We start from the raw sequence: 25,520 nt of genomic DNA, 5'->3' as shown, positions 1-25,520 counted from the left end.
CTTGTCTGTCTTAATTGGTTCCTGATTGCTCTAGGGCAGCACCCTGCTCTGGTCACTCAGGGAATAGAAAACTATTCATCCAGTGGCCAGTATATCTGCCTTCTACCAGACTCCTGTACCCCAGTGGTCTGGGTCTGTCACAAGTGTAAATGGGAAATCCTATTAGGTGCCTTTAACCGTCTGCCCAAATGACTTGCTTGGGCTCAAACAGGAAGTCAGTGGTAGAACTAAAGTCGTCTTCAGTTTTCCAGAGCTAAATTTTCAAAAGCTATAAGCAATTTTTGCCACATTAAGTTTTGGGTGCCCAAATTCTGGCACTTTAAAGAGGCTTGATTTTCAGTGTGTGGGTGTTCAGCACTCTCTGAAAATCAGGGACTTTCTCTGGCACCTCAAGTGGGACATTCAACCATTGGGCCTCCACCTCTTTGATCATCAAACTGTTTTTCTTCCCTTTCACTCCAATAGGATCCTTGCAATATTGTGAAAATAATTAGAGGTGGATGCAGAATGAAAAAACAATACTTTTAACAATCCATGTTAATTTATTTTGAATGGAATTAAAAACAAAACAAAACCAGGTTTTTTCTATTAACTTTTTATTCAAAACATTTTTCAAACATTTTAATTTACTAGCAATGCTATTATTATTAATGCAAATTTAAATATGGTAAGGTTTTGGTAAGGTTGACAATATTATTATTAAAGTTTGATATAAAACAGCATGGTATGTTTCATGACAAACCAAGAGAAACAAATCAGTAAGGTCAATAACTATTTTGTTGAAAAATATTCCAAACACTTCTAGAGATAACATCAGAGCTCTGCTTGGCACTCATGAGGCTCGGTGGAGTAGTATGTTCCGTTGTGGATGCTATTTTAAGAAAGATGTGGCCAAATTGGAAGGAGTCTAGAGGAGAGCAACAAAAATATCAAAGGTTTAGAAAAAGTGACCTAGGAGGAAAGGTTAAAAAAACTGGGCATGTTTCATCATGAGAAAAAAAGACTGAGGGGGAACCTGATAAAAGTTTACAAATATGTTAATGGCTGATATAAGGAAGACATGGATCAATTGTTCACCATGTCCACAGAAGATAGGAGAAGTGATGGAATTAATCTGCAGCAAAGGAAATTCAGGTTTGATATTAGGAAAAGCTTCCTAACACTCAGGGTAGTTAAACTCTGGAATAGGCTTGATAAGGAGGTTATGGAATGCCTGTCAGTGGAGGTTTTTGAGAACAGGTTGGACAAACACCTGTCAAGGATGGTCAAGGTTTACTTGGTCCTGCCTCAGTGCAGGGGAGCTGGATCTGATGACTTTCTGAGGTGCCTTCCAGCCCAGAAGTAGATTTTTCTGCATGATTTCCTTAGGGCTCCTTTCAGCTTCTCATTTCTCAAGCCATAGACAATGGGGTTCAACATCGGTGTCACAACAGTGTAGAGCAGGGAGAGCAGCTTGTTGCTTTCCACATAAGAGCTGGACTTGGGCTGCAGGTAAACAACACTCCCTGTGCCGAGGAAGAGGGTCACCATGATAAGGTGAGAGGAGCAGGTGGAGAAGGCTTTGTGCTTCCCTTCAGTCGAGGGCATCTTCAGGATGGTGGAGATGATCTGACTGTAGGATACCAGGATCAGGAATGAGGGGACTATGGCCAGTAGAACAATGAGGATGAACAATTCAGTCTCACTCCTGTAGGTATCTGCACAGGCCAGCTTCAGCACAGGAGGGATATCGCAGAAGAAATGGTCAATTTCATTTGGCCCGCAGTAGGGTAAAGTAAACACTGAAGAGACATGCCCTGAGGACACCAGGGAACCTGCAGCCCAGGACACAGCTACCATCTGCAGGCAAAGGCTTCTGCTCATAATAAGCGTGTAGCGCAGGGGGCAACAAATGGCAATGCATCGGTCATATGCCATGGCTAGAAGAAGGAAACACTCAGATATACCAAAGGAATGGAAGAAATACACCTGTGCAGCACAGCCCAGAATGGAAATGGCTTTGCTCCCCACCAGTAGGTTGAACAGCATCCTCGGAATGGTGACCGAAGCATAGCAGATCTCCAGGAAGGAGAGGTTTCTCAGGAAGAAATACATGGGGGTGTGAAGGGCAGCATCCACCAGCGTGATGAAAATAATTAGGCTGTTACCCAGTAGGATCACCATGTAAGCAGCACCCACCCCTACAAAAAGCCAGCCCTGCAGCACGTCAGGAACATGAGAAAACCCGAGCAGAATGAACTCCATTACAGAGGTCTGATTTTTGACTGACATGGAATTTCTTGTGCCTGGCTTTCCTCTCACATACATGAAGGCCTAGAAGGATTCAAATTCATTGGTAAATATTGGTAAATGTTAATTTCACCAGACACACATAAACCAACAAAAACATATTTCCATTGATAATAACTGAAATTTACAGATAGTCAGACAAAGAAAAATGTTGCTTGAGAACTTATTAGAGTTTGACTGAAGGATATTTACCTTATATATTTTGGCATGTGATGTTGACAATTTGTGTTTTAACAGTTATCATGCTTTAAATTGTTTGAATCTCAACATCGACTGTAATTAAATAATTATTGTCTGATCCCTATCTCCCTAATTTCCCACAACTGTAAAAATTTCAATTGAAAAAAATTATTACAAATAAACCTTGATATTATCTGTTGAAATTATAAAAAAATAAAAATCAAATCCTGCCACTACGTTGGGATTTGAACTTGCTGAAGTGAAAGCAGAGTCAGGCTCATTATTTATCAGTTGTATTCCATCAGTGCCCACAATTTGCTAGATACCTTCCACAAGACATTTTATGAGTTTCAAGATAAGGTCATATTTTGGGTCTGAATGATTCTTAGGGATCTACTGTTCAAACATCCACATCTAAAAGGGAAATGAGAAGAGAAAAGACAAGTGAAGGGGTCAAAGCATGACATAGAGTAACATGCAGGAAAATATTCACGACAGCTGCAAAAGAGCAATTCTCCTGGATTCTGCATTCTTCTGCCGTGTTCCCTAGATACTGGACCCAATTTCCTTCTTATTACCCAGGTGTAAATGCAGAATAGTGCCTTTAAAGTAAACCATCTTGATCCACGTCTCAGGATTCACACTAGCATAACTTCCTGGACCTCACTGAATTCAGAAGGGAAATAAGGTTCAAATATTTAACAGTGAGGGTAATTAAGCATTGGAACAAATTACTGAGGGATGTGGTGGATTCTCCCATGCAAAATCTTTAAATCAAGACTAGACGCCTTTCTAAAATATATGTTCTAGCTAAGCCAGAATTTGTGGACTCAGTACAGAGTGAAATTTAGGGCTCGTTGAAACATTTGGAATGGCACTGTGGAGAATGCGGGTTTTTTTCTAATACTTTTAATGAACAATATGTGTGATGGAGTTTTCCCACCCATGTATTGCTATCCACTGTGCATGAAATGAAGGGGTCAATTTCTCCTAGGAGAGAAGGGAATAAGGCATGGCTGAGTGTCAGGTATGACATCTGGATTGGGGCTGTTTACATTAACAAGTACTGAATGGAATGGATACCTATGCCTGGAGTCTCCTGGAGAGACAATAGAAGACCCAATAGCCAGACATTAATGCTTAAGCCAAGGGGGGTTGAACTTGTGAACACAACAGAAGCAGCAACTGGCAACAAAGACACTGCAGGTGTCATTTGGCTGTATTAAGAACTCTCAGAGACAGAGAAAGACAAGGAGACAGAGGCTAAAAATGGACTCGAGAAATGTCTGGAAAGCTAGCCAAAGGATTCTGCTGCTCTGGACCTTGACTTAAACTTTACTTTACCACAGTAACCCAGTTTCTCAAGTGCAGTATTCCATTTGACTAATAAATACCACCTAGACTTGAAAAGTCTGTCTGGTGTCACTGCAGATACTTCCTAGGTGCACTGCCCCTCTAAAGTCTCAAACCAGGAGTCTGAACTAAGTTGGACTTGCTATTGAGAGCACACAGGGAGAAATGGGAGTGGTAAAGCTAGCTGACCCAGTCTCAGAGTCATGAGAGCTCACTCTAGTAAAAAGTAAAGTCTTGGGACTGGTCAAAAGTAGAGGGACTTCAAGAGAGACTATTTAAAAGCTGGGGCATAACACACAGCCTCTAAATCATTGACAGAAATATTTTCCCATTTGAAAATAAGGTTTCACCAAAATCTAAAATCTCCAGGGGAAAAAATCTATTTCTGCAGAATTTTCCAAGAAAGAAAGAAAAAGAAAACATTTTATTTTGGTTCACAATCTCAAAATGTTTCATTTCAGAATCTTGTCATTCTGCAAACACTATTTGGCATATCAAATTTTTGTCCTGAATCAGGATGAAAACAAATGCTGAACTATTGGAATTTCCTATAGGATGGAAATTACATTTTTCATCAGCTCTATTGAAATTCACTGGCCTGTGCTGTACAGGAGGTTGAAGTAGATGATCACAATGGTCCCTTTTGACCTGAAACTCTATGAATCCATGAATTTTCTCTGGATTTATTCCTGAGTAACCAAGTGCAGACTTTGGCTCCATTGGCAAACTATTTTATGGCTCTGATTTCTTTTCAATTGATTAAAAAAGCTCAGATTTTCCTCTCTGCTATATTAGAGTGAAATCAATCTGACTTAAGGCGTATGATACTACTCAGCCCTAGACCTTGTCTATGCTAGAAAAATTATGTCAGCATGACTAGGTTGCCCAGGTGTTTGAAAAATCCACATCTCTGAGTGGGGCAGTTAAGCTGACCTAAGTCCCTCTGTACACAGTGCTGTGTTGATGGAAGAATTCTTCTGTTGGCCTAGCTACCACTTCTCGGGGAAGTGGATTACCTCCTCTGACAAGTGAACCCATCCTGTCAGAGTATGTAGTGTCTACACTGACACAGTACAGTGGCACAGATGAGGGGCTGCAGCTCTGTCGCGGTAGCGTTTCAAGTGTAGACAAGCCATTAGCAAGAGTAGCAGAAACAGGCTCAGAGTAATTCCACTGTAGTCAGTGAAGTGAATCTAGATTTATACTAGAGTAAACAGAGATTTGTTCTCGGTGAAATTTTCAAACCGAAGTGAATTAGAAACACAAATACCATTGGGAGTCAATAGGACTCATGCTTATAATTGCTTAGGTACATTTGATCACCCACCATCAATGTGTGAAACAACTGCATTGTTTGATTTCTGTAAATACACCCATCTTTTAACCCTAGTCCCTGTAGAACCAACAGTATAGCTAAATTCTTCTCTCAGACATATTGGTGTGAATCAGAAGTAACTCCACTGACGTCAATGAGGGTGATTCTCTATCCTCTTTTATATCCTGCTGTAAATCAGGGATAACTCAACCGGAGTCAGTGGGGTTTGATTTTCCTCTCACTCACTCAAGAGTAAATCAGGAGTAACTCCACTGAAGTCACTAGACCTGATTCTGCTCTCATTGTCCTGAGTTCAATCAGAAATCAATTGATCTCATTCTATTCTCTTGCACTGCAGTGTAAATCATGAGTCCTATTTTACTGTCACTCACCGCAATTTAAATCAGGAGTTGCTCCATTGAATTCAGTGGGTACTAACTAATCTCCTCTCACTTACCAAAGCATAAATCAGGAGTATCTCTATAGTGGAATCAGGCTCAGTCATATATCATGTAACTTTCATTTTGTTTTCCCACTGAAATAGTTTCGCACCTTCTCATATCATCCCCAGTACATTTACATTTCTGGATAATGTATCAGAAAAATAACATCAAATACAAGAGTCTCACCTCCATCTGGAATGTGCTTTGTTCTCTTTGGTGGTTGCTAAATAATATCTGAAAGTGCTGAAGCTGCAAGAGCATTTATGTTTTGTTGATCTGCTTGAGATCTCTCCTTTTATAATCCCTTTAATCCCAGTACTGATGTGCCATAACATTTAAAAGGTGTTTTTGTCTTTTTCTCACACAACAATAGAACACTGTACCTATGGTGCATGTATAACCAACATATCTCCTGGGTGTGGTGCTCTGTCCCAACTAGTGGAACTGAGACTACTTAGAGAAATTAATGAGTCTGCTACAGCCTAAGCTAAGGTCCTTGTAGCTTTTAGCTCATGCAGTAGAGGTTCATACACTAAGCTCCAGAGGGCCCAGGTTTGATCCCACCAGTCGACGATCGGGGTCTGTTGGTGTTACACATGGGATCTGTGTAAAGATGGTCCATTTTTTTCATCTAAACTTTTTGGGTTTTGTTTTGTTTACAGAAAATAGGTTTTCTTCCAAAATAATACATTTAAATAAAAACTTCTGTTAAAAAAATCAGGTTTGTATACATATTTTTTTTTTATTTAAAACCAAAACTTTTAATGGATTTTCTGAACAGTATAAATGTTTGACTTTTTATGACATTTTTTTTTATTGCAAACTGAATATTCTTTCATGAGATTTTTTTTTAAAAAAGCCATAAAATGAGCTGTTGACTACAGAAAGATGGATTTTAAAGGATTATAAATGATATCAAACAGATCAAAGCAGATTACCTAGAAATAAACAAAACTGCAATCTCAGTATTATACAGTATTATACAAACTGGATCGGATTTGAGTCAAGCTGTGCCTCACCCATTTAGATAGTACAAGCAGGTTTTAGCTTCCTTACTCAGGCATGGCTTTCTTCTCTCCTGCCTGGGACCCCCTTCCACAGTTCAATCTTTGTGCTTCCAGTGTTTCCAGGTGTTTTTTGTAGGAGAGTGAGGCCTCTCTTTTATAGCTTCTTCCACGTGGAGGAAACTCCTTTGTTTCATGCCAAGTCCCCCTGCAACACAGTCTGTGGAAAACCACAGATACCAAGATGGAGTTCAGTATCATGTGGTCTAGTTACATACCCTTGCATGATTCACTGAGTCATGGCAGGGGCCATTACCCATTGCTTACATGCTCCCTCTGGGAGGCTTTGTATACAAATCCTGAGATAGTCCTTGTGAGTGTGTATTCCCCTTGGTGGGGCCTTTAACACTATTTAGCTTCCCCACTGTTGTAACTGAAAGGCTAGTTGTGGGTGTTCCCAACTCATAACATATTTCAGTGACACACACACACAGTAAAACTTCATATACAATGATAGCACATACATTCCAACAGGATATTAATGTTCAATAGATCAAGACTTTTAGAATGATACCTCACAAGGAAGACTTTGTACAAAACATAATAATTACATCACTGTGATAAATATAGGGTGCTTTGGAGTGCAGAGTGTCACACCATCATTAACTAAAGTATTTACCTTTGCATCTGTCAAGGCTGTATCTCCACTTTGAACTTTAGGGTACAAAGTCTATAATATTATTACACAGGAGAGCTGTTACCTTTCCCTTTATAGTTATGACACGCCCCACAAATCACAGATAGTGTTGGACGTCTGGTTCCACACTGGCTGTGATTTCTTCCTGGAGCTCTAGGAGAAAACAGAGTTAATAAGACACATGTACCTTTAGACATACTACTGATTATATAAAAACGAACAATATGTTCCAGTCCAAGAACAATTTTTAACCAGTTGACTCCGGGAAACTTTCCCGGGAGAGTGCAAAGCTTGTGCACAGCTCCTTGATCTGCAGTCACTGCAGACGTCCAAGGGTCGTGGAGAGGTTCACCTCTTCCACGCCACCATTCCTTTTTCCTTCGTAGTAGACACCTTCAGGCCACTCTGCGTCATCTGTTTCCTGGGCTGTAAACTGGCAAATGTTTAATTCTCTGGAATAAAAGGGTTTAAGAGAATTAACATGGTATACTTTAGGCTTTATGTTGGAGGTGGGGGAGGCTATGAGATAGTTAACAGCTCCTAGGCACTCCTGGACCGTGAATGGTCCTTCCCACGACGCTTCCATTTTGTGGGCCTGGAGCGCCTTTAAGACCATGACTTGGTCTCCTACTTTGAAGGACCGTTCTCTGGAATGTTTATCATACCAGGCCTTTTGCTCTTCCTGAGCATCCTTTAGGTTTTCGTTATCAAGGGCTAAAGAGTGTCGGAGGGTGCTTTGTAGGTTGCTTACAAAGTCTATAATATTAGTTCCTGGAGAAGGCGTAAACCCCTCCCATTGCTGCTTCACCAACTGTAATGGCCCCTTAACCTCGCGGCCATACACAAGTTCAAATGGTGAAAACCCTAAACTGGGATGTGGTACAGCCCTGTAGGCAAAAAGCAACTGCTGCAACACTGGGTCCCAATCATTGGAGTGTTCATTTACGAATTTATGTATCATAGTCCCCAAAGTTCCATTAAACCTCTCCACCATGCCATTGGTTTGATGGTGATGAGGGGTGGCAACCAAGTGATTCACCCCATGAGCTTCCCACAGGTTTTTCATGGTCCCTGCCAGGAAATTAGCTCCCGAATCTGTAAGGATGTCGGAGGGCCACCCTACCCTGGCAAAAATGTCTGCTAATGCCTGGCACACACTTTTAGCCCTGGTGTTGCTTAAGGGTACAGCTTCCGGCCATCAGGTAGCAAAATCCATGAAAGTCAGTACGTACTGCTTTCCTCTGGGTGTCTTCTTTGGGAAAGGACCCAGAATAACCACAGCTACTCGCTGAAATGAGACCTCAATTATGGGTAGTGGCTGGAGAGGGGCTTTAACCTGGTATTGGGGCTTTCCCACTCGTTGGCACACCTCACAAGACTGGACATAATTAGCAACGTCCTTGCCCATTCCCTCCCAGTGGAAGGACTTCCCCAACCAGTCTTTGGTTCTGTTCACCCCAGAATGGCCACTGGGATAATCATGGGCTAAGCTCAAGAGCTTTACCCGATACTTAGTGGGAACTACCAACTGTCTTTATACAAGGAAACTCTTTCTGGTGGGCACCAGGAAGACTAGCATCCTCAAAAGTCCTTGTTCTACAACAAACCGGGATCGGTTAGAAGAGCTCAGAGGCGGTGGGGTGCTTCATGCCGCCACCCAAGCTTTCTGAAGGTTGTCATCTGCTTCCTGCTCGGCCTGGAACTGTTCCCTTGATGCTGGAGACATCAGTTCCTCCTTGCACTGTGGACTGGGGATTGGCCCCTCTGGAAGCGATGCAGGTGCTGGGGCTGTTTCCATTGACTGTGAACCGCTGTCCGCTGGTGCACTATGTGGTATATCAGGCTCTGGCTGAGCCTCTTGGGTAGGGTTATCTGCTGCTTCCATCAGGTCAGGCTCGCTGATGCCCTCTGGGTCTCTGGGATTGGATCCACTATGGCTGTTGCAGTCATTGGCAGGGTATCCAGTTCCACCACCTTTGTCTGCGTCTCTGGTAACACAGATGGGGCCCTGGTGGATGGCTCAAGAACAGGGATGGGGGTGAAAGCTTGCTTAGCCTGGCTGCGGGTGACTAGTCCCACCCTCTTGGCTAGCTTCACATGGTTGGCCAAGTCTTCCCCCAGCAGCATGGGGATGGGATAATTGTCATAGACTGCAAAAGTCCCCATTCCTGACCAGCCCTTGTACTGGACATGCAACTTGGCTGTAGGCAAGGTTACAGACTGTGACACGAAGGGTTGAATTGTCACTGGAACCTCCGGGTTGATGAGTTTGGGGTCCACCAGGGATTGGTGGATAGTTGACACTTGTGCCCCAGTGTCCCTCCAAGCAATAACCTTTTTTCCACCCACTCTCAAGGTTTCCCTTTGCTCCGAGGGTATGAGAGAGGCATCTGGGTCTGGGGATCTTTGGTGTGATTGTGGTGTAATGAACTGTAATCGGTTGGGGTTCTTTGGGCAGTGAGCCTTTATATGTCCAAGTTCATTACATTTAAAACATCGCCCTGCTAAGGTATCACCGGGGCGATGTTGGTTGGTGGAGACTGGTGTGGTGGGGTCAGAAGGCGTCTGGGGTTTCCCTTGAGATGTGGGTGGGGCCCTGGGTTGTCCCCGGTGGTAAGGTTTTGTTTCAGCTTGCCCCTTCTGGTATTCGCTCCAACTGCTACTAGTTTTTTTCTTTTCTGTCACCTCCACCCATTTGGCTCCAATCTCCCCCGCCTCGGTTACAGTTTTGGGCTTCCTATCTAGGATGTACCTTTCTATTTCCTCAGGAACACCCTCTAAAAACTACTCCATTTTTACTTGGGAAACCAGATCTTCCAGAGATTTAACATTTGTTCCTGATATCCAGGCATCACAATTTTTGTCAATGTGACATGCCGGGTAAATGCCACGTCTGGTTTCCACCTTAGGGCTCTGAACCGCCGACGGGCATGCTCGGGTATTAGCCCCATTCTTAGTCTGGCCTTGTTTTTAAAAAGTTCATAACTGTTCATGTGTTCCTTAGGCATTTCAGCTGCCACCTCAGCTAAGGGTCCACTGAGCTGCGGCCTCAGCTCTACCATGTACTGGTTTGGAGTGATGCTGTATCCAAGGCAGGCCCTTTCAAAATTTTCTAAGAAGGCCTCAGTATCATCGCCTGCCTTGTAGGTGGGGAATTTTCTGGGATGGGAAGTGGTACCTGGAGAGGAGTTGCTAGGATGGGCTGGTGCATCCTGCCTAGCCCTTGCTACTTCCAGTTCATGCTTCCTTTCTTTTTCTCTCTCCTCCATCTCTTTTTCTCTCGCCTCCTCTTTGGCTTTTTCCAGCTCCATAGTTCTCTTGTGAGCCTCCTCTTTGGCTTTTTCCAGCTCCATAGTTCTCTTGTGGGCCTCCTCTTTGGCTTTCTCCAGCTCCATGTTTCTCTTGTGGGCCTCCTCTTTGGCTTTCTCTTCTCTTTCTTTTAGCTCCATCTCTCTCTTGTGGGCCTCCTCTTTGGCCTTCTCTTCTCTTTCTCTCAGCTCCATAGCTCTCTTGTGGGCCTCCTCTTTGGCTTTTTCTTCTTTTGTAGTCATTTTCCTGTTTTCTTGTGCTGGGTCACACCCCTCTGCAGTTGACTGAAACTGGGATGCACTTAGCTCAGGCTGCTGCTGAGTTAACAGAGACTTTCTAACTAGCTACTCCTGAGGATGTAAAAAGAAAAAAAAAACAATTCAGCTTGTAAATTCCTTTTACCAGTTTGCTCAATGATTGAACCCTTCTCTTAACAAAGGCCCTTGTTAAAAAAACTTAACACCTCTGTCTTCAGGCAAGGAGAGATAAGATATGCATCTACCTTCAGCTCTGCTTTCCAAGCAGCTAGAAGGAAAAAAAAATCTTACTGGCTTTTGGGTTTAAAATGATCCCACCGCTCTGCCACCATGTCAAGGCTGTATCCCCACTTTGAACTTTAGGGTACAAGTGTGGGGGCCTGCATGAGGACTTCTAAGCTTAACTACCAGCTTAGATCTGGTCCGCTGCCACCATTCCCTTCCCTGGGAAGCTTTGAGAAACCTTTCACCAATTCCCTTGTGAATACAGATCCAAACCCCTTGGATCTTAAAACAAGGAGAAATTGACCCTTCCCCCTCCTTCCTTCCACCAACTCCTGGTGAATACAGATCCAAACCCCTTGGATCTTAAAACAAGGAGAAATTGACCCTTCCCCCCTCCTTCCTTTCACCAACTCCTGGTGAATACAGATCCAACATCCTTGGATCTAAAAACAAGGAAAAATCAATCAGGTTCTTAAAAAGAAGGCTTTTCATTAAAGAAAAAGGTAAAAATCATCTCTGTCAAGTCAGTATGGAAAATAACTTTACAGAGTAATCAAACTTAAAGAGCTCAGAGGACCCCCCTCTAGCCCAGGTTCAAAGTATAGCAAACAAAGATAAACACTCTAGTAAAAGGTACATTTACAAGTTGAGAAAACAAAGTAAAACTAAGATGCCTTGCCTGGCTTTTTACTTACAAGTTTGAAATATGAGAGACTTGTTTAGAAAAATTGGGAGAACCTGGATTGATGTCTGGTCCCTCTCAGTCCCAAGAGTGAACAACCCCTCAAAAAAAGAGCACAAACAAAAGCCTTCCCCCCCTCAAGATTTGAAAGTATCTTGTCCCCTTATTGGTCCTTTGGGTCAGGTGTCAGCCAGGTTACCCGAGCTTCTTAACCCTTTACAGGTAAAAGGATTTTGGAGTCTCTGGCCAGGAGGGATTTTATAATACTGTACACAGGAGAGCTGTTACCCTTCCCTTTATAGTTATGACAGCATCTGTGTGGAGTGTTTGTGCTACAGACCCGGTCATTAATGGTGGGTCCACATATATATAGGCTAGGCATTCATAATATAGCATTAGGGTTGTCAACTTTGTAATATTTAAAAACCAGATGCTCCAGCAGGAATGCTTGAACCTCCTCCACCCCCCGAAGCATTGCCACTTCCCCACAGGCACTGTCCTTGCCCCACCCCTTCCCCAAGGCCCCATCCCCCGTTCGCTCCTTTTCCATCCTTTCCCGATTGCTCACTGCTCTTCCCCTTCCCCCCACCACCGCGCTCCCCAGGTTGTGAGGGATTCGCCTGTGGAGCTGGGTCTGGGAGCTTCAGCCACCCAGTGCAGGTAGGAGGTGGCTCAGGCTGAGTAAGGGTTGGAATGGGTGATGACCAGGCACCTCCCTGCCTCCCCTGCCTGCAGTAACCAGACTTTGGGTGTCTGGTCAGTAGATCTGACTGGACACTATCAGGTCCCCTTAAAGTCCAGTCGAAAACCAGGCACCTGGCCACCCTAAGAAGTTTTCATACTGTAACTTCACAGTTTCAACCAGAATTCATAAGTTATATAGACTGTGAAAGACCCAGACCAGTGGGGTACAGGAGTCTGGTAGAGGGCAAATATACTGGTCACTGGATGAGTAGTTTTCTGTTCCCTGAGTGACCAGAGAAGGAGTTGCACTAGAGTAATCAGGAACCTGCTAGAACCAGCTAAGGTAGGCAGGCTAATTAGCTCCTTGCGCCTCTTGCTCCCAGCTCCTCACACTCACACCACAAACTGAAGTGAGCTCCTTTTAAAACCCAGGTGCCCTGATTATCCTGCCTTAATTGATTCTAGCAGCTTCTTCTTAATTGGCTCCAAGTGTCCTGAGAGTGAGAGGGTGTGCTGCTGGAGGATTGAGGAGCACAAGTGTTATCAGACACCAGGAGGAAGGTCCTGTGGTGAGAATAAGGAAGATGTTTGGAGGAGGCCATGGGGAAATAGCCCAGGGAGTTGTAGCTGTCATGCAGCTGTTACAGGAGGCACTATAGACAGCTGCAGTCCACAGGGCCCTGGGCTGGAACCCGGAGTAGAGGGTGGGCCCGGGTTCCCCCCAAACCTCCCAATTGACCTGGACTGTGGGTTCTTCCAGAGGGGAAGGTCTCTGGGCTGTTCCCCAACCCACATGGTGAATCTCTGAGGCAAGAAAATCCGCCAATAAGCGCCGGACCCACCAAGATAGAAGAGGAACTTTGTCACAAGACAGTGCCTTTTCATCACATGGCTATCTTTAATTAGTTTGGCTTGGGCAAGCTGATGTGTGATGGTTGGGTAACAAAACAACATGAGTCAAAATCCATCTCTGAGTTAAACTCTCAGAAGTCAGTGGACTTTTCTTGTAGACTGAAACAGAGCACTAGTTACATGCCATGAAGGGGATTTTCAAAGGAAGCTAAAAGTTGAATTTCTTAGATATTAGAAATTAATTCTGCATTACAGGAGAAATATCTTCTTGAATAACATTATCAATATTTACTAATGAGATTATTTATGGTTCCCATCAGCATTTCATATGTATGAATCAGTTTATCCTCAAAAAAACAGGTGAGGTTGGGAGTTGTTTTTATCCCCATTTTACAGGTTGGGAATTGAGGCACACCCACATTAGGGGCCAGATTTGGAACGGTATTTAGGTGCTCAGTGGGATTTTCCAAAGAATCTAGGAGCCTAAAACTCATCCATTTCAATGGATATTAGGCACGTCTGAAAATTGCACCCGGTACTTAAATACCTTTAAAAATATGGCCCTAAGTGACTTTCCTAAGATCATAAGAAGTCCGTGGCAGAGACAGGAACAAACTCTAGAGCTACTGAATCCCCATCCACTGACTGAACCACAAATTTATTCTTTTCTCTCTAGATTACAGCTGGCTGAAACGTGGAATTTCTGGTTCTCAAGAAATTTAGTTATTTCTAAATTTGTGTTTGCTTGGAATTGGGAGGAAAACAAATGGGGTTCCTGGCACATGATCAGACCACATGGCAAGGATGCCTTGCAGCTGCAGACTCTAGACCCCAGGAGGGCCCCCTGGCCTGGAGCAGACCACATTGCAGAGCTGCCCTGGAGCCGCACACCCTACAATACTAGGTTCCCTGACCCTGAGTCATATCACTGTGTTTCATCAGACAATTTCTGACTAGCTTAGGCTTCCTTTCTATGCCACCTGGAAGTATTCCACAGATCACTAATGCATGGATGCAGATTGCGACTTGTGGGTTGATGGCAAAATTGTCCTTGTGCACGTAACCCACTCCCACTCAGTGTGATGCTCTGTCCCCCTTTTGTTGTGGCTGGGACACATACAGAAGTTGAAGAGTCTGCTCTAGCTTTGCTTAATAAAACTGGCTATTTTAGCTCCTGTAAAGGATGCTCATGCTTTAATACCGGAAGGTCCCAGGATCATTCTCAACTCAGGGGATCTGTGTTACATACATCTGAAATGTGGACTGACACATTCTTTTTGAGGAGTTGTCTGTCTCCATGCGGAGCCACTGTTCCAAAACATTGTCCTGTCTAGTTTTAATTGAGTGCAGAATCACCCTTCCTTCCCCTGGGGAAAACTGTCCTTCACCTCTACCAAACGGAATTACTTGGGCCACTTGAATTCTTTCCTGTGAGCTTGTCTTTTGAAGAATATTTTCCTCAATGCCCTTTTCATGTCCTGATTCCTTAGACTGTAGATCATTGGGTTCAATGTTGGAGTGATTACGCTATACACAACAGCTACAATTTTGTTCATGTTAAAGGAGGATTGGGGCGTTGGGCTCACATACATGAAAATCATAGTCCCGTAGTTCAGAGAGACCACAGTCAGGTGGGAGGTGGACGTAGAGAAAGTTTTATGCTGGCCTTCAGCAGAAGGGATCCTCAATATGGTGATGACAATGTACATATATGAGACCAGAGTGGACAGGAACGTGCTGAGAATCACTAAGGCAAAAAGCACGAATATGGCCTTCTATGTTCTGTATGTGTCCACGCAGGCCAATTTTAGCAGTGGTGGGATGTCACAAAAGAAATGGTTGACCGCGTTGGGGCCACAAAATGGTAAACTGATCACCAAAAAGGCAGCCAGACACCCGCCAATGGTGTCAGACACCTGCCGATCCAGGAACCAATAATCAGCAACATGCATACTCTTTTGCTCATGATGGTTGAGTACCTGAGCGGGTAACATATGGCCAAGTATCTGTCATAGGCCATCACTGCAAGGAGGAAGCACTCAGCCATGACAAGGAAGAAGAAGACGTAAGATTGCAGCAAGCAGACAACAAAAGGAATAGTTTCACCTCTGTGAGCAGGATGCACAGTAGCTTGGGGACTGTGGTTGAGGTATAGCCCATGTCCAGGAAAGACAGATTCCCCAGGAAGAGGTACATGGGGGTGTGGAGGCGGCTGTCCATCCTGAGGGTGATGATTATAGCAATGTTGCCTGTGATGGAGAGGAGACTAGGAAGAGGGTGAAGAGTGAGACTTGTACCTTTCGGGTGCCATGGAAACCCAGGATAATGAACACTTTCACTGAGCTACTGTTCCATGGATCTACATGCGTGTGTTTTATCATCTACCAGAGAAAGCAGAACAAAAGGGTCAGAAAAATTTTGCAATGCTTTCTACAGATGAATAGAGCATGTCAGGAGATTTTCAACTAAACAGCTTGTGTCAGAAAATGTCAGTTCATCAAACTTTCTCCAATTCAGGATGGAATGTCTGTCCTTTCTGTGGGTCATCTACATCCCAGCTGAGTGCCCTGACCACTATATTGGAGTGTGTGTCTCTCAAGTACCTCTCCTGATGCTGTTTCACGCTGTATAAATAATTAACTAGTCAGTGTGAGAAAGGCAGCGGCTTTGATTCTATAGCGTGGTGGCCAGGGCTTTGTCTGCACTAGCACTTTTGTCAGTCAAACTTTTGTCGGTCAGGGGTATGAAAAAAACACACCTTTGACTAACATAAGTGTCACAGACAAAAGCACTGGTGTGGACAGTGCTATGTTGGTGAGAGACGCTCTCCCACCAACATAGCTACCGCTACTTGTTAAGGGTGGTTTAATTATGCCAGCGAGAGAGTTCTCTCCCATCACCATAGAGTAGCTAAATGGGAGAACTTACAGCTGTATCGCTGTATGCTCCATAGTGTAGACATAGCCTCAGGCACTTGTCTGGATGTGGAAGACAGATAGCCAAACTTCTGCTCTGAATCAGGCGTACAGCAACATACGCACATGTTATACATGCTTCCGTAAGCCCTTCAAAACAATTTCAAAAGCAAAATTTTTAACTTTCTCTCTGTATAAATCTTGATTATTGACCTTTTTAAAATTAATGGAAAATAGAAATCCAAACACCCTAGGTGACTTTGAAAAAAAATCTGCCTTAATAGAAATAGGTTCATAGAATCTCCACAAGTACATTAGCTAGGATTGCAAATTATAAAGGAAGTCAACTCTCATGTTTCAAGGCACAAACCATCCAAAGCTGAGGGGGTCAGGGAGAAACATCTCCTCTGGGCAGGAAATATTATTGCTGCACCATCCTCTGAACTGTGTGGCACTGATCACTGTGAGTGGAAGGCTATTGAAGTGGCTCACCGATTTGACTAGGCGTTAAGAACGTAGGAATTACCATGACGGTTCTAATCAGAGTTGCAGTGGCCAGCACCTTACAAGTTCAGAAGCTGATGGCAGGCAGGAATTTACAATAAAAATAAATTCTGCATTCCAGACACTTAATCCCAAAGAGTAGCTGCTAAAGTAAAATCTAACATGCGTACCATGCACATGAAAGCATCTCTGCTTTCTCTAAGTTCTCAAGATAAATGATCAGACAACCCAAAGATGTGGGCTATATAGCAAGGTAACAAGTGAGTCACAAGATGTAACTCTAACCAAAATGAGTTCAAATAAGAAAACAAAAATATTTATTCATCTCCTGGGTTCTTTTCACAATCCTCCCGATTGCTTCCTCTCAGCAGCAGGACTCTGGTTCTGACATACCATAAAGTTTAAGGGCCTATTTCAAGTGTACTTCATGTCTCGGGAGGCACAGTCAATAAGGCACCTCCTGGGATAGAAACTCTGCAGGAAGATCATTGATTTTATTTCTGTTGGCATGAGCAGGTTGATAAGGAAAAGTGATCCTTATGTTCTAGGGATACGGTCCTAGTGAAGGCACTTCAGAAAGGGATAGATAGATAGATATGAATGAAATTCAGAAATTCCATCCCAACTTGGGACAAAAAGTTGAAATTTCCTTACAATTATCTACACACAATTTTTATATGGACATATTATGGACACAGTTGTAGTGTTATAAAGGGGTGGACATCAGCCTAAGGCAGTTTTGAAAACCCAAATTTATGAACCTAACTTTAGGCTCTTCTCTTTCCATGTTTAATCCATGATTATTATTTTAAATCATTTCAGTGGAAGAGAATAATATCACAGCAATGATAACCTGCAGGAAATATGGCATATTTTAATACAAACACAATATAATCTGTGTACACATGCACAGAAAAAAACCCCACATTGAGTGTGTTCTCTTATTCATGGATGGGTGTATGGATTAGAATCATAGAATATCAGAGTTGGAAAGGACCTCAAGAGGTCATCTAGTCCAACCCCCTGCTCAAAGCAGGACCAATTCCCAGCTAAATCATCCCAGCCAGGGCTTTGTCAAGCCAGGCCTTAAAAACCTCCAAGGAAGGAGACTCCACCACCTCCCTAGGTAACGCGTTCCAGTGCTTCACCACCCTCCTAGTGAAATAGTTTTTCCTGATATCCAACCTGGACCTCCCCCACTGCAACTTGAGACCATTGCTCCTTGTTCTGTCATCTGCCACCACTGAGAACAGCCGAGCTCCATCCTCTTTGGAACCCCCCTTCAGGTAGTTGAAGGCTGCTATCAAATCCCCCCTCATTCTTCTCTTCTGGAGACTAAACAATCCCAGTTCCCTCAGCCTCTCCTCATAAGTCATGTGCTCCAGACCCCTAATCATTTTTGTTGCCCTCCGCTGGACTCTTTCCAATTTTTCCACATCCTTCTTGTAGTGTGGGGCCCAAAACTGGACACAGTATTCCAGATGAGGCCTCACCAATGTCGAATAAAGGGGAACGATCACGTTCCTCGATCTGCTGGCAATGCCCCTACTTATACAGCCCAAAATGCCGTTAGCCTTCTTGGCAACAAGAGCACACTGTTGACTCATATCCAGCTTCTCGTCCACTGTGACCCCTAGGTCCTTTTCTGCAGAACTGCTACCTAGCCATTCGGTCCCTAGTCTGTAGCAGTGCATGGGATTCTTCCGTCCTAAGTGCAGGACTCTGCACTTGTCCTTGTTGAACCTCATCAGGTTTTTTTCGGCCCAATCCTCTAATTTGTCTAGGTCCCTCTGTATCCGATCCCTACCCTCTAGTGTATCTACCACGCCTCCTAGTTTAGATGTCATCTGCAAACTTCCCCGGATCCTCCTTCTTCCCTTTTTTAAAGATGGGCACTACATTAGCCTTTTTCCAGTCATCTGGGACCTCCCCCAATTGCCATGAGTTTTCAAAAATAATGGCTAATGGCTCTGCAATCTCACCCGCCAACTCCTTTAGCACCCTCGGATGCAGCGCATGCGGCCCCATGGACTTGTGCATGTCCAGTTTTTCTAAATAGTCTCGAACCACTTCTTTCTCCACAGAGGGTTGGTCACCTTCTCCCCATGCTATACTGCCCAGTGCAGCAATCTGGGAGCTGACCTTGTGTGTGAAGACAGAGGCAAAAAAATCATTGAGTACATTAGCTTTTTCCACATCCTCGGTCACTAGATTGCCTCCCTTATTCAGTAAGGGGCCCACACTTTCCTTGATTTTCTTCTTGTTGCTAACATACCTGAAGAAACCCTTCTTGTTACTCTTAACATCTCTTGCTAGCTGCAACTCCAAGTGTGATTTGGCCTTCCTGATTTCACTCCTGCACGCCTGAGCAATATTTTTATACTCCTCCCTGGTCATTTGTCCAATCTTCCACTTCTTGTAAGCTTCTTTTTTGCGTTTAAGATCAGCAAGGATTTCACTGTTTAGCCAAGCTGGTCGCCTGCCATATTTACTATTCTTTCTACACATTGGGATGGTTTGTTCCTGCAACCTCAATAAGGATTCTTTAAAATACAGCCAGCTCTCCTGGACCCCTTTGCCCTTCATGTTATTCTCCCAGGGGATCCTGCCCATCTGTTCCCTGATGGAGTCAAAGTCTGCTTTTCTGAAGTCCAGGGTCCGTATTCTGCTGCTCTCCTTTCTTCCTTGTGTCAGGATCCTGAACTCGACCATCTCATGGTCACTGCCTCCCAGGTTCCCATCCACTTTTGCTTCCCCTACTAGTTCTTCCCTGTTTGTGAGCAGCAGGTCAAGAAAAGCTTTGCCCCTAGTTGGTTCCTCCAGCACTTGCACCCGAAAATTGTCCCCTACACTTTCCAAAAATTTCCTGGATTGCCTGTGCACCGCTGTATTGCTCTCCCAGCAGATATCAGGGTGATTAAAGTCTCCCATGAGAACCAGGGCCTGCGATCTAGCAACTTCTGCTAGTTGCCAGAAGAAAGCCTCATCCACCTCATCCCCCTGGTCTGGTGGTCTATAGCAGACTCCAACCACAACATCACCCTTGTTGCTCCCACTTCTCAACTTTATCCAGAGACTCTCAGGTTTTTCTGTAGTTTCATACCGGAGCTCTGAGCAGTCATACTCCTCTCTTTGATTCATCTCTTAGACTGCCCTGGTTAAAGATTTGGTCTCCTAAGGGCTATGAGCATTTGAAGACCCTAAGAGCATATGAGAAACAATTCCAGTTTATGGAAAGTTCCTTTATTGAACAAATGCAGATCAACTACCCCATAGATACTAAAATACAATAGCAGATAAAATGCTTAGCCCCATATACAGCCTCACTCACATCTCCTGCTGGGGTGACACTGGAGAATCAGTCATTATTCTCATCTTCATCACACAGCTGGCATCCTGGAATCTCCCCATGCATTTCTTCCTCCCAACCCACAGCACACAGGCTGGACAAGACATTATATCCTGAGTCACATTTGCAACAACTAAGGCTCATACCTATGCTTATCGGTGTCAACTTCCTTGTCCTTATTTGCACCTCCACATCCCATAAACTTTAGGGTGCTCTGCTTTTCATAGGTTATCATCCTAGTTCTCTTATTCCCATTAGCACTGAGGTATAGAAGTTCCTATGGTAACCTGTGGAATAGCCTCACCAGGAGAGCTTGAGGGAGCCCCACATCAGGATGGCCCCTAGCCCAGGGGTGAGGCAACTCAGCTGAGAGGTAACCTGTTAAAATTCCTCAGCTGGAGGTGGGGTCTTAAACTGGGGGTCTTCTGCACCCCAGGTGAGTACCTGATTCACAGGACTGAAAGTTATGAGGGAGCTTCCCCTCCCCACCCCCACTATTTTGTGTAAGCAGGTGACGGGGATAGATCACTTGATGATTACCTGTTCTGTTAATTCCCTCTGGGGCACCTGGCATTGGCCACTGTTGGAAGACAGGATGCTGGGCTAGATGGACCTTTGGTCTGACCCAGTATGGCTATTCTTATGTTCTTAAGTTAAGCTAACCGATAGGGGCACAAGCTGATAGGTGAGCTCTGAGCATGTGGACCAGAAGGGGTCCTGCTGGGGAGATAGTCAGAGGAATATTTACTGTCTCCTGGTTTGTGCGTTGCCCTGGGCTTTGGCAGGAGATAGGCCACCAGGCGCCTAGATGGTGGGTGTGGGGCCACACTGCATATGCATGGAAACAGAAACATAGGCACCTAGGGACTGTACTGCAAAAACATAGGTGCCAAGCAGGGTTTGGCAGTAGCTGAGCAGGGATTTTGTGAATCCCTGTGAGCCCTGATTCTGGGATTTTAGGAGCCTAAAGTGGCAGTCAGATGTGTAAGTCTGTTTGTGTCTCTAGCCCTTAGTCTCCATTGAAAATCCCATATACAATGACCAATTTCCTTTTTCAAACTGATATGCAGAGTTGGTTGGAAAATGGAATTTCCCTTCTATGGGAAATTCAGCATTGCAATATTTGTTAACCAACATGGCAACATTTCCCACAGACCAAAAATCCAAAAAGAGTTTCAAATCAGGAGATTTTTTGTTTGATAATGTAGAGCCTTTTTTTATAATGTCAAAATATTTTGGTTCAATGTGATAAACATTTTATTTCATAATGACAAAAATGTCTTATGTTAGATAAAATACTATACATTATCTATAATATTAAATATATGGGACAGTGGAACAATGGAAATGGAACAGATGCCTAAGGAGGTTGTGGAAGCTTTTTCACTGGAAGTTTTCAAAAGAATGCTGGGTAGCCACCTCTCTTGGGTAGTTTAGATCCAACAAATCCTGCATCTTGGCAGGGGGTTAGACTAGATGACCCTTGCAATACCTTCTAACCTTATAAAACAATACTAAAGGTGATATTTTAGTATAAAAGTTGACAAAATAATTGTAATGATAATCTTGAAATAAAATATTTTTATCTTATTGAAGTGAAATGTTTCAACATTAGGTAAATATGTTTTCAGGTAATCAAAATGAAATGAGAAACCCTAAAGAAGTTGTTTCATTTTTTCCCCCATTTAAAACTTTGTGCTCAAATAGACATGCCCCAGGCAAAATGTTGCAATTTTGATCAAACTCAATTTTCAGATGGAAAACAACTCAATGGAAAAGATCTTCAACAAGCTCTGCTGATATGGCCTTTGGATGATGTCAAGGCTGGATCCCCACTTTGAACTTTAGGGTACAAATGTAGGGGCCTGCATGAAAACTTCTAAGCTTAACTACCAGCTTAGCTCTGGTTCTGCTGCCACCATTTCAATGGATTCCATTCCTGGGAAACCTTGAAAAACCTTCACCAAATCCCTGGTGAATACAGATTCAAACCCCTTGGATTTCAAAACAAGGAGAAATTAACCATTCCCCCTCCTTCCTCCCACCAACTCCTGGTGAATCAAGATCCAAACCCCTTGGATCTAAAACAAGGAGAAATTAACCATTCCCCTCCTTCCTCCCACCAACTCCTGATTAATTAAGATCCAAACCCCTTGGATCTTGAACAAGGAAAAATCAATCAGGTTCTTAAAAAGAAGGTTTTTAATTAAAGAAAAAGGTAAAAATCATCTCTGTAAAATCAGTATGGAAATTAACCTTACAGGGTAATCAAACTTAAAGAGCTCAGAGGACTCCCCTCTAGTCTCAGGTTCAAAGTACAGCAAACAAAGATAAACACTCTAGTAAAAGGTACATTTACAAGTTGAGAAAAACAAAGGAAAACTAATACGCCTTGCCTGGCTATTTACTTACAAGTTTGAAATAGGAGAGACTTGTTTAGAAAGATGTGGAGAACCTGGATTGATGTCTGGTCCCTCTCAGTCCCGAGAACAAACACACTCCCAAACAAAGAACACAAACAAAAACCTTCCCCCCCAAGATTTGAAAGTATCTTGTCCCCTTATTGGTCCTTTAGGTCAGATGTCAGCCAGGTTACCTGAGCTTCTTAACCCTTTACAGGGAAAAGGATTTTGGAGTCTCTGGCCAGGAGGGGTTTTATAGTACTGTACACAGGACAGCTATTACCCTTCCCTTTATAGTTATGACAGATGATGTTACAGTTAGAAATATTTCTCTCTAGAACTGAGATGTTCCTTAATTAGAGCCAATCAAACAACAGGGGAATAAAGATGGGGACTTGGAAATCTTCTAATGACATTTGAAATTTCATTGAGAAGTTAAAAATTCCAAAAATTCCATGAGCTCTGTTGATTTGTAACAAATAAGAAAAATATTTTGCAAAAAATATTGTCACTTTTCACACTTTATCATAATTCAAAAAAAGTCAGGGAAAATCAAAATTTTGAAAATTACAACAAACTCCATTTTAATAGGGACTATGTATACAAAAATGTGAACAAAAATGGGGGTAAATAATTGCAGATGGTTTTGTATTGAAATTCAATATCTACATAAAATATCATAGAAATATTAAATTCGAAATATTTTAACTAGTTCAATATGAAGGATTTATCCTTAGAGCTTCCCATTAGGGGACACTTCCCTCAGTACTCAAGATGACTCTCAGGGTATATTCCAATAAGGGAGATTTCTCTTTAGAGCGGAGCTATTCCTTGGTGTACTGTCCAACTGGAAGAAAATTGCCTATGTTTTTGGAGGAAAGATCTTGATTCCCATTCTTCGAATTGCTCCTTTAACATCCTTGTTCCTGAGGCTGTAGATAATGGGGTTCAGTATTGGAGTCACCACCGAATAGAACAGAGAGAGCAACTTGTCCACATCCAGGGAATAGCTGGATTTGGGACGTATGTAGATGAAAACGGCTGTCCCGTAGAACAGTACCACCACAGTGAGGTGAGAGGAGCAGGTGGAGAAAGCTCTGTGTCTGCCCTTGGCAGAGCTCATTTTAAGGATCGTGGAGATGATGTGGATGTAGGACACCAGGATCAGCAGGAAGGGCATCATGATGACGAAGGCAGCTGCCACGATGATTTGGAACTCATTCCAGTAGGTGTCCCCACAAACCAGCGTCAGCACCGGCTGGATCTCACAGAAGAAGTGGTTGATCACATTGGACCCGCAGAAAGGCAGTGTGAAGATAAACGTGGTGTGGCCCAGGGCCACGAGGCTGCCACAGATCCACGAGCCGGCAGCCAGCCGGACACACACAGTCTTGTTCATGATGGCCGCATAGCGCAGGGGATTACATATGGCGCTGTAGCGGTCATAAGCCATAACGGCTAGCAGGCAGCACTCTGTCGCTCCAAGTAACAGAAAGAAATACATCTGTGCAGCACAACCGACAAAGGAGATAGTTTTATCCTCCGAGAGGAGGTTGGCCATCATCTTGGGCAGGGTGACAGAGGTGTAGCAGATCTCCAGGAAGGACAAGTTCCTGAGGAAGAAGTACATGGGGGTGTGAAGGGCTGGGTCCACATTTATAAGGATGAGGATGAGGATGTTGCCCAGCACTGTGATGAAATAAATACATATGAACAACAGAAAGAGAAGGCGCTCCATATGCGGGAGGTTAGCAAAGCCCAGTATAATGAACTCAGTCACTGAGGTGTGATTTTCTGTGATCCCTTCAGGATATTTCATCTTGAGAAATACACACACACACACACACACAAAAATTCATTATTTTGATACAGTATTTAAGTCAAACAAAACTATCTTCATACTTTGCCATCTATCTCCATAGACATCTATCTATCTCCCTCTCTCTCTCTAGACATCTATCTATCTTCATACATACTCATCTCTTTCTCTATCTCCCTAGACATCTATCATCTCTCTCTCTCTCCCTAGACATCTATCATCTCTCTCTCTATCTTCCTATCTATCTTCCTACAATCTCTCTCTCTCTCTCTCTCCATACATATCCATCTATCTATCAGGGCTGACATCATATTGGCCAGATTCTGTCCTCACAACAAGTGTAAATCCATGGAAACTTCACTTAAGTCAATGGTTCTTAGTTGTCTCAGTTACATCAAACTTAGACTTGTGTATCTCCAAAACTGCATTGGAAATGCATCTGTATTATACCAGTCTCAGTCAGTAGATAATTTGCACGAATTAAGTTGCAACTGTGGAAGGTTGAATCCAGCACAGTGAATTTACACTGACGTAACTAAGATCAAAATCTGTCTCTCAAAGCAGGGATGTTGCAACGTAGATACAACAGAAACATACGCGACTCTCAGCTCACATGTGATATAGGCAGTGGAACTATGTAGATTTGTCAGCAAAGCGTATAGCTGTTTCACCGTACTTCCCACTACATAACAGTTTGAATAACAAACTGTGGAAACACATGGATAGAGCATTTTTAATCAGTATGCTACAGAAATGGCCTGATTCTCTTTACACTTATTCCGGATTTATAGCAAAAGTGCTCCACTGACATCAGTACTCTCAATCCTGATTTCTTTCTCTTCCCTCCCTCCACCTTTATGCATTGAATTCTGTTTCTGCCCCTCTTAATCTACCCTCTAACCTCTCTCTTACTACCCTTTTTAACCTCTCCCTTCTCCTCACCCCTCCAGTTCTAACCCCCTCCCAATCCATCTTTTTTCCCCTTCCCTCTCACTGGTTGCACCAGTGTAAAACTACAGTACAGGAGATGAGAGCCAAAGCATTTCTCACTCTGTGACCTCAAGATCATATACATGAAAGATGATTGGCTCTCTTGGATGTACACTTTTAAAAGGAACCTGTATAATTTAGTTCAGTTTTGATTGTTTGTTTTTAGTCTACGCGGAGCTGGATCAACACTGAATTCAAGGTGGGTGTTTAACCCCTTTAGGCTCTGCTAAAAATCCAGGCATAGATTAATA

General features: G+C 43.4%; 2 protein-coding genes and 1 pseudogene across 2 annotated transcripts; all 3 read right to left on the bottom strand.

Moving 5' to 3' along the window:
• Positions 1-1,287: 1,287 nt before the first annotated feature.
• Positions 1,288-2,271, bottom strand: LOC128846766 (olfactory receptor 10A7-like). The gene has a single exon (XM_054046011.1). It carries the CDS (start codon positions 2,269-2,271, stop codon positions 1,288-1,290), a length of 984 nt encoding a protein of 327 aa, XP_053901986.1.
• A 12,422-nt stretch (positions 2,272-14,693) lies between these two features.
• On the bottom strand, positions 14,694-16,342 carry LOC128846765 (olfactory receptor 6F1-like; annotated as a pseudogene).
• A 6,980-nt stretch (positions 16,343-23,322) lies between these two features.
• On the bottom strand, positions 23,323-24,282 carry LOC128845834 (olfactory receptor 10C1-like). The gene has a single exon (XM_054044869.1). It carries the CDS (start codon positions 24,277-24,279, stop codon positions 23,323-23,325), a length of 957 nt encoding a protein of 318 aa, XP_053900844.1. The 5' UTR covers positions 24,280-24,282.
• Between the last annotated feature and the right edge of the window lie 1,238 nt (positions 24,283-25,520).

This window comes from Malaclemys terrapin, chromosome 12 (assembly GCF_027887155.1).
Source record: "Malaclemys terrapin pileata isolate rMalTer1 chromosome 12, rMalTer1.hap1, whole genome shotgun sequence".
Lineage (NCBI taxonomy): Eukaryota > Metazoa > Chordata > Testudines > Emydidae > Malaclemys > Malaclemys terrapin.
Note: the sequence above shows the minus strand (reverse complement) of the source record. Positions and strands in the feature narration are given on the sequence as shown.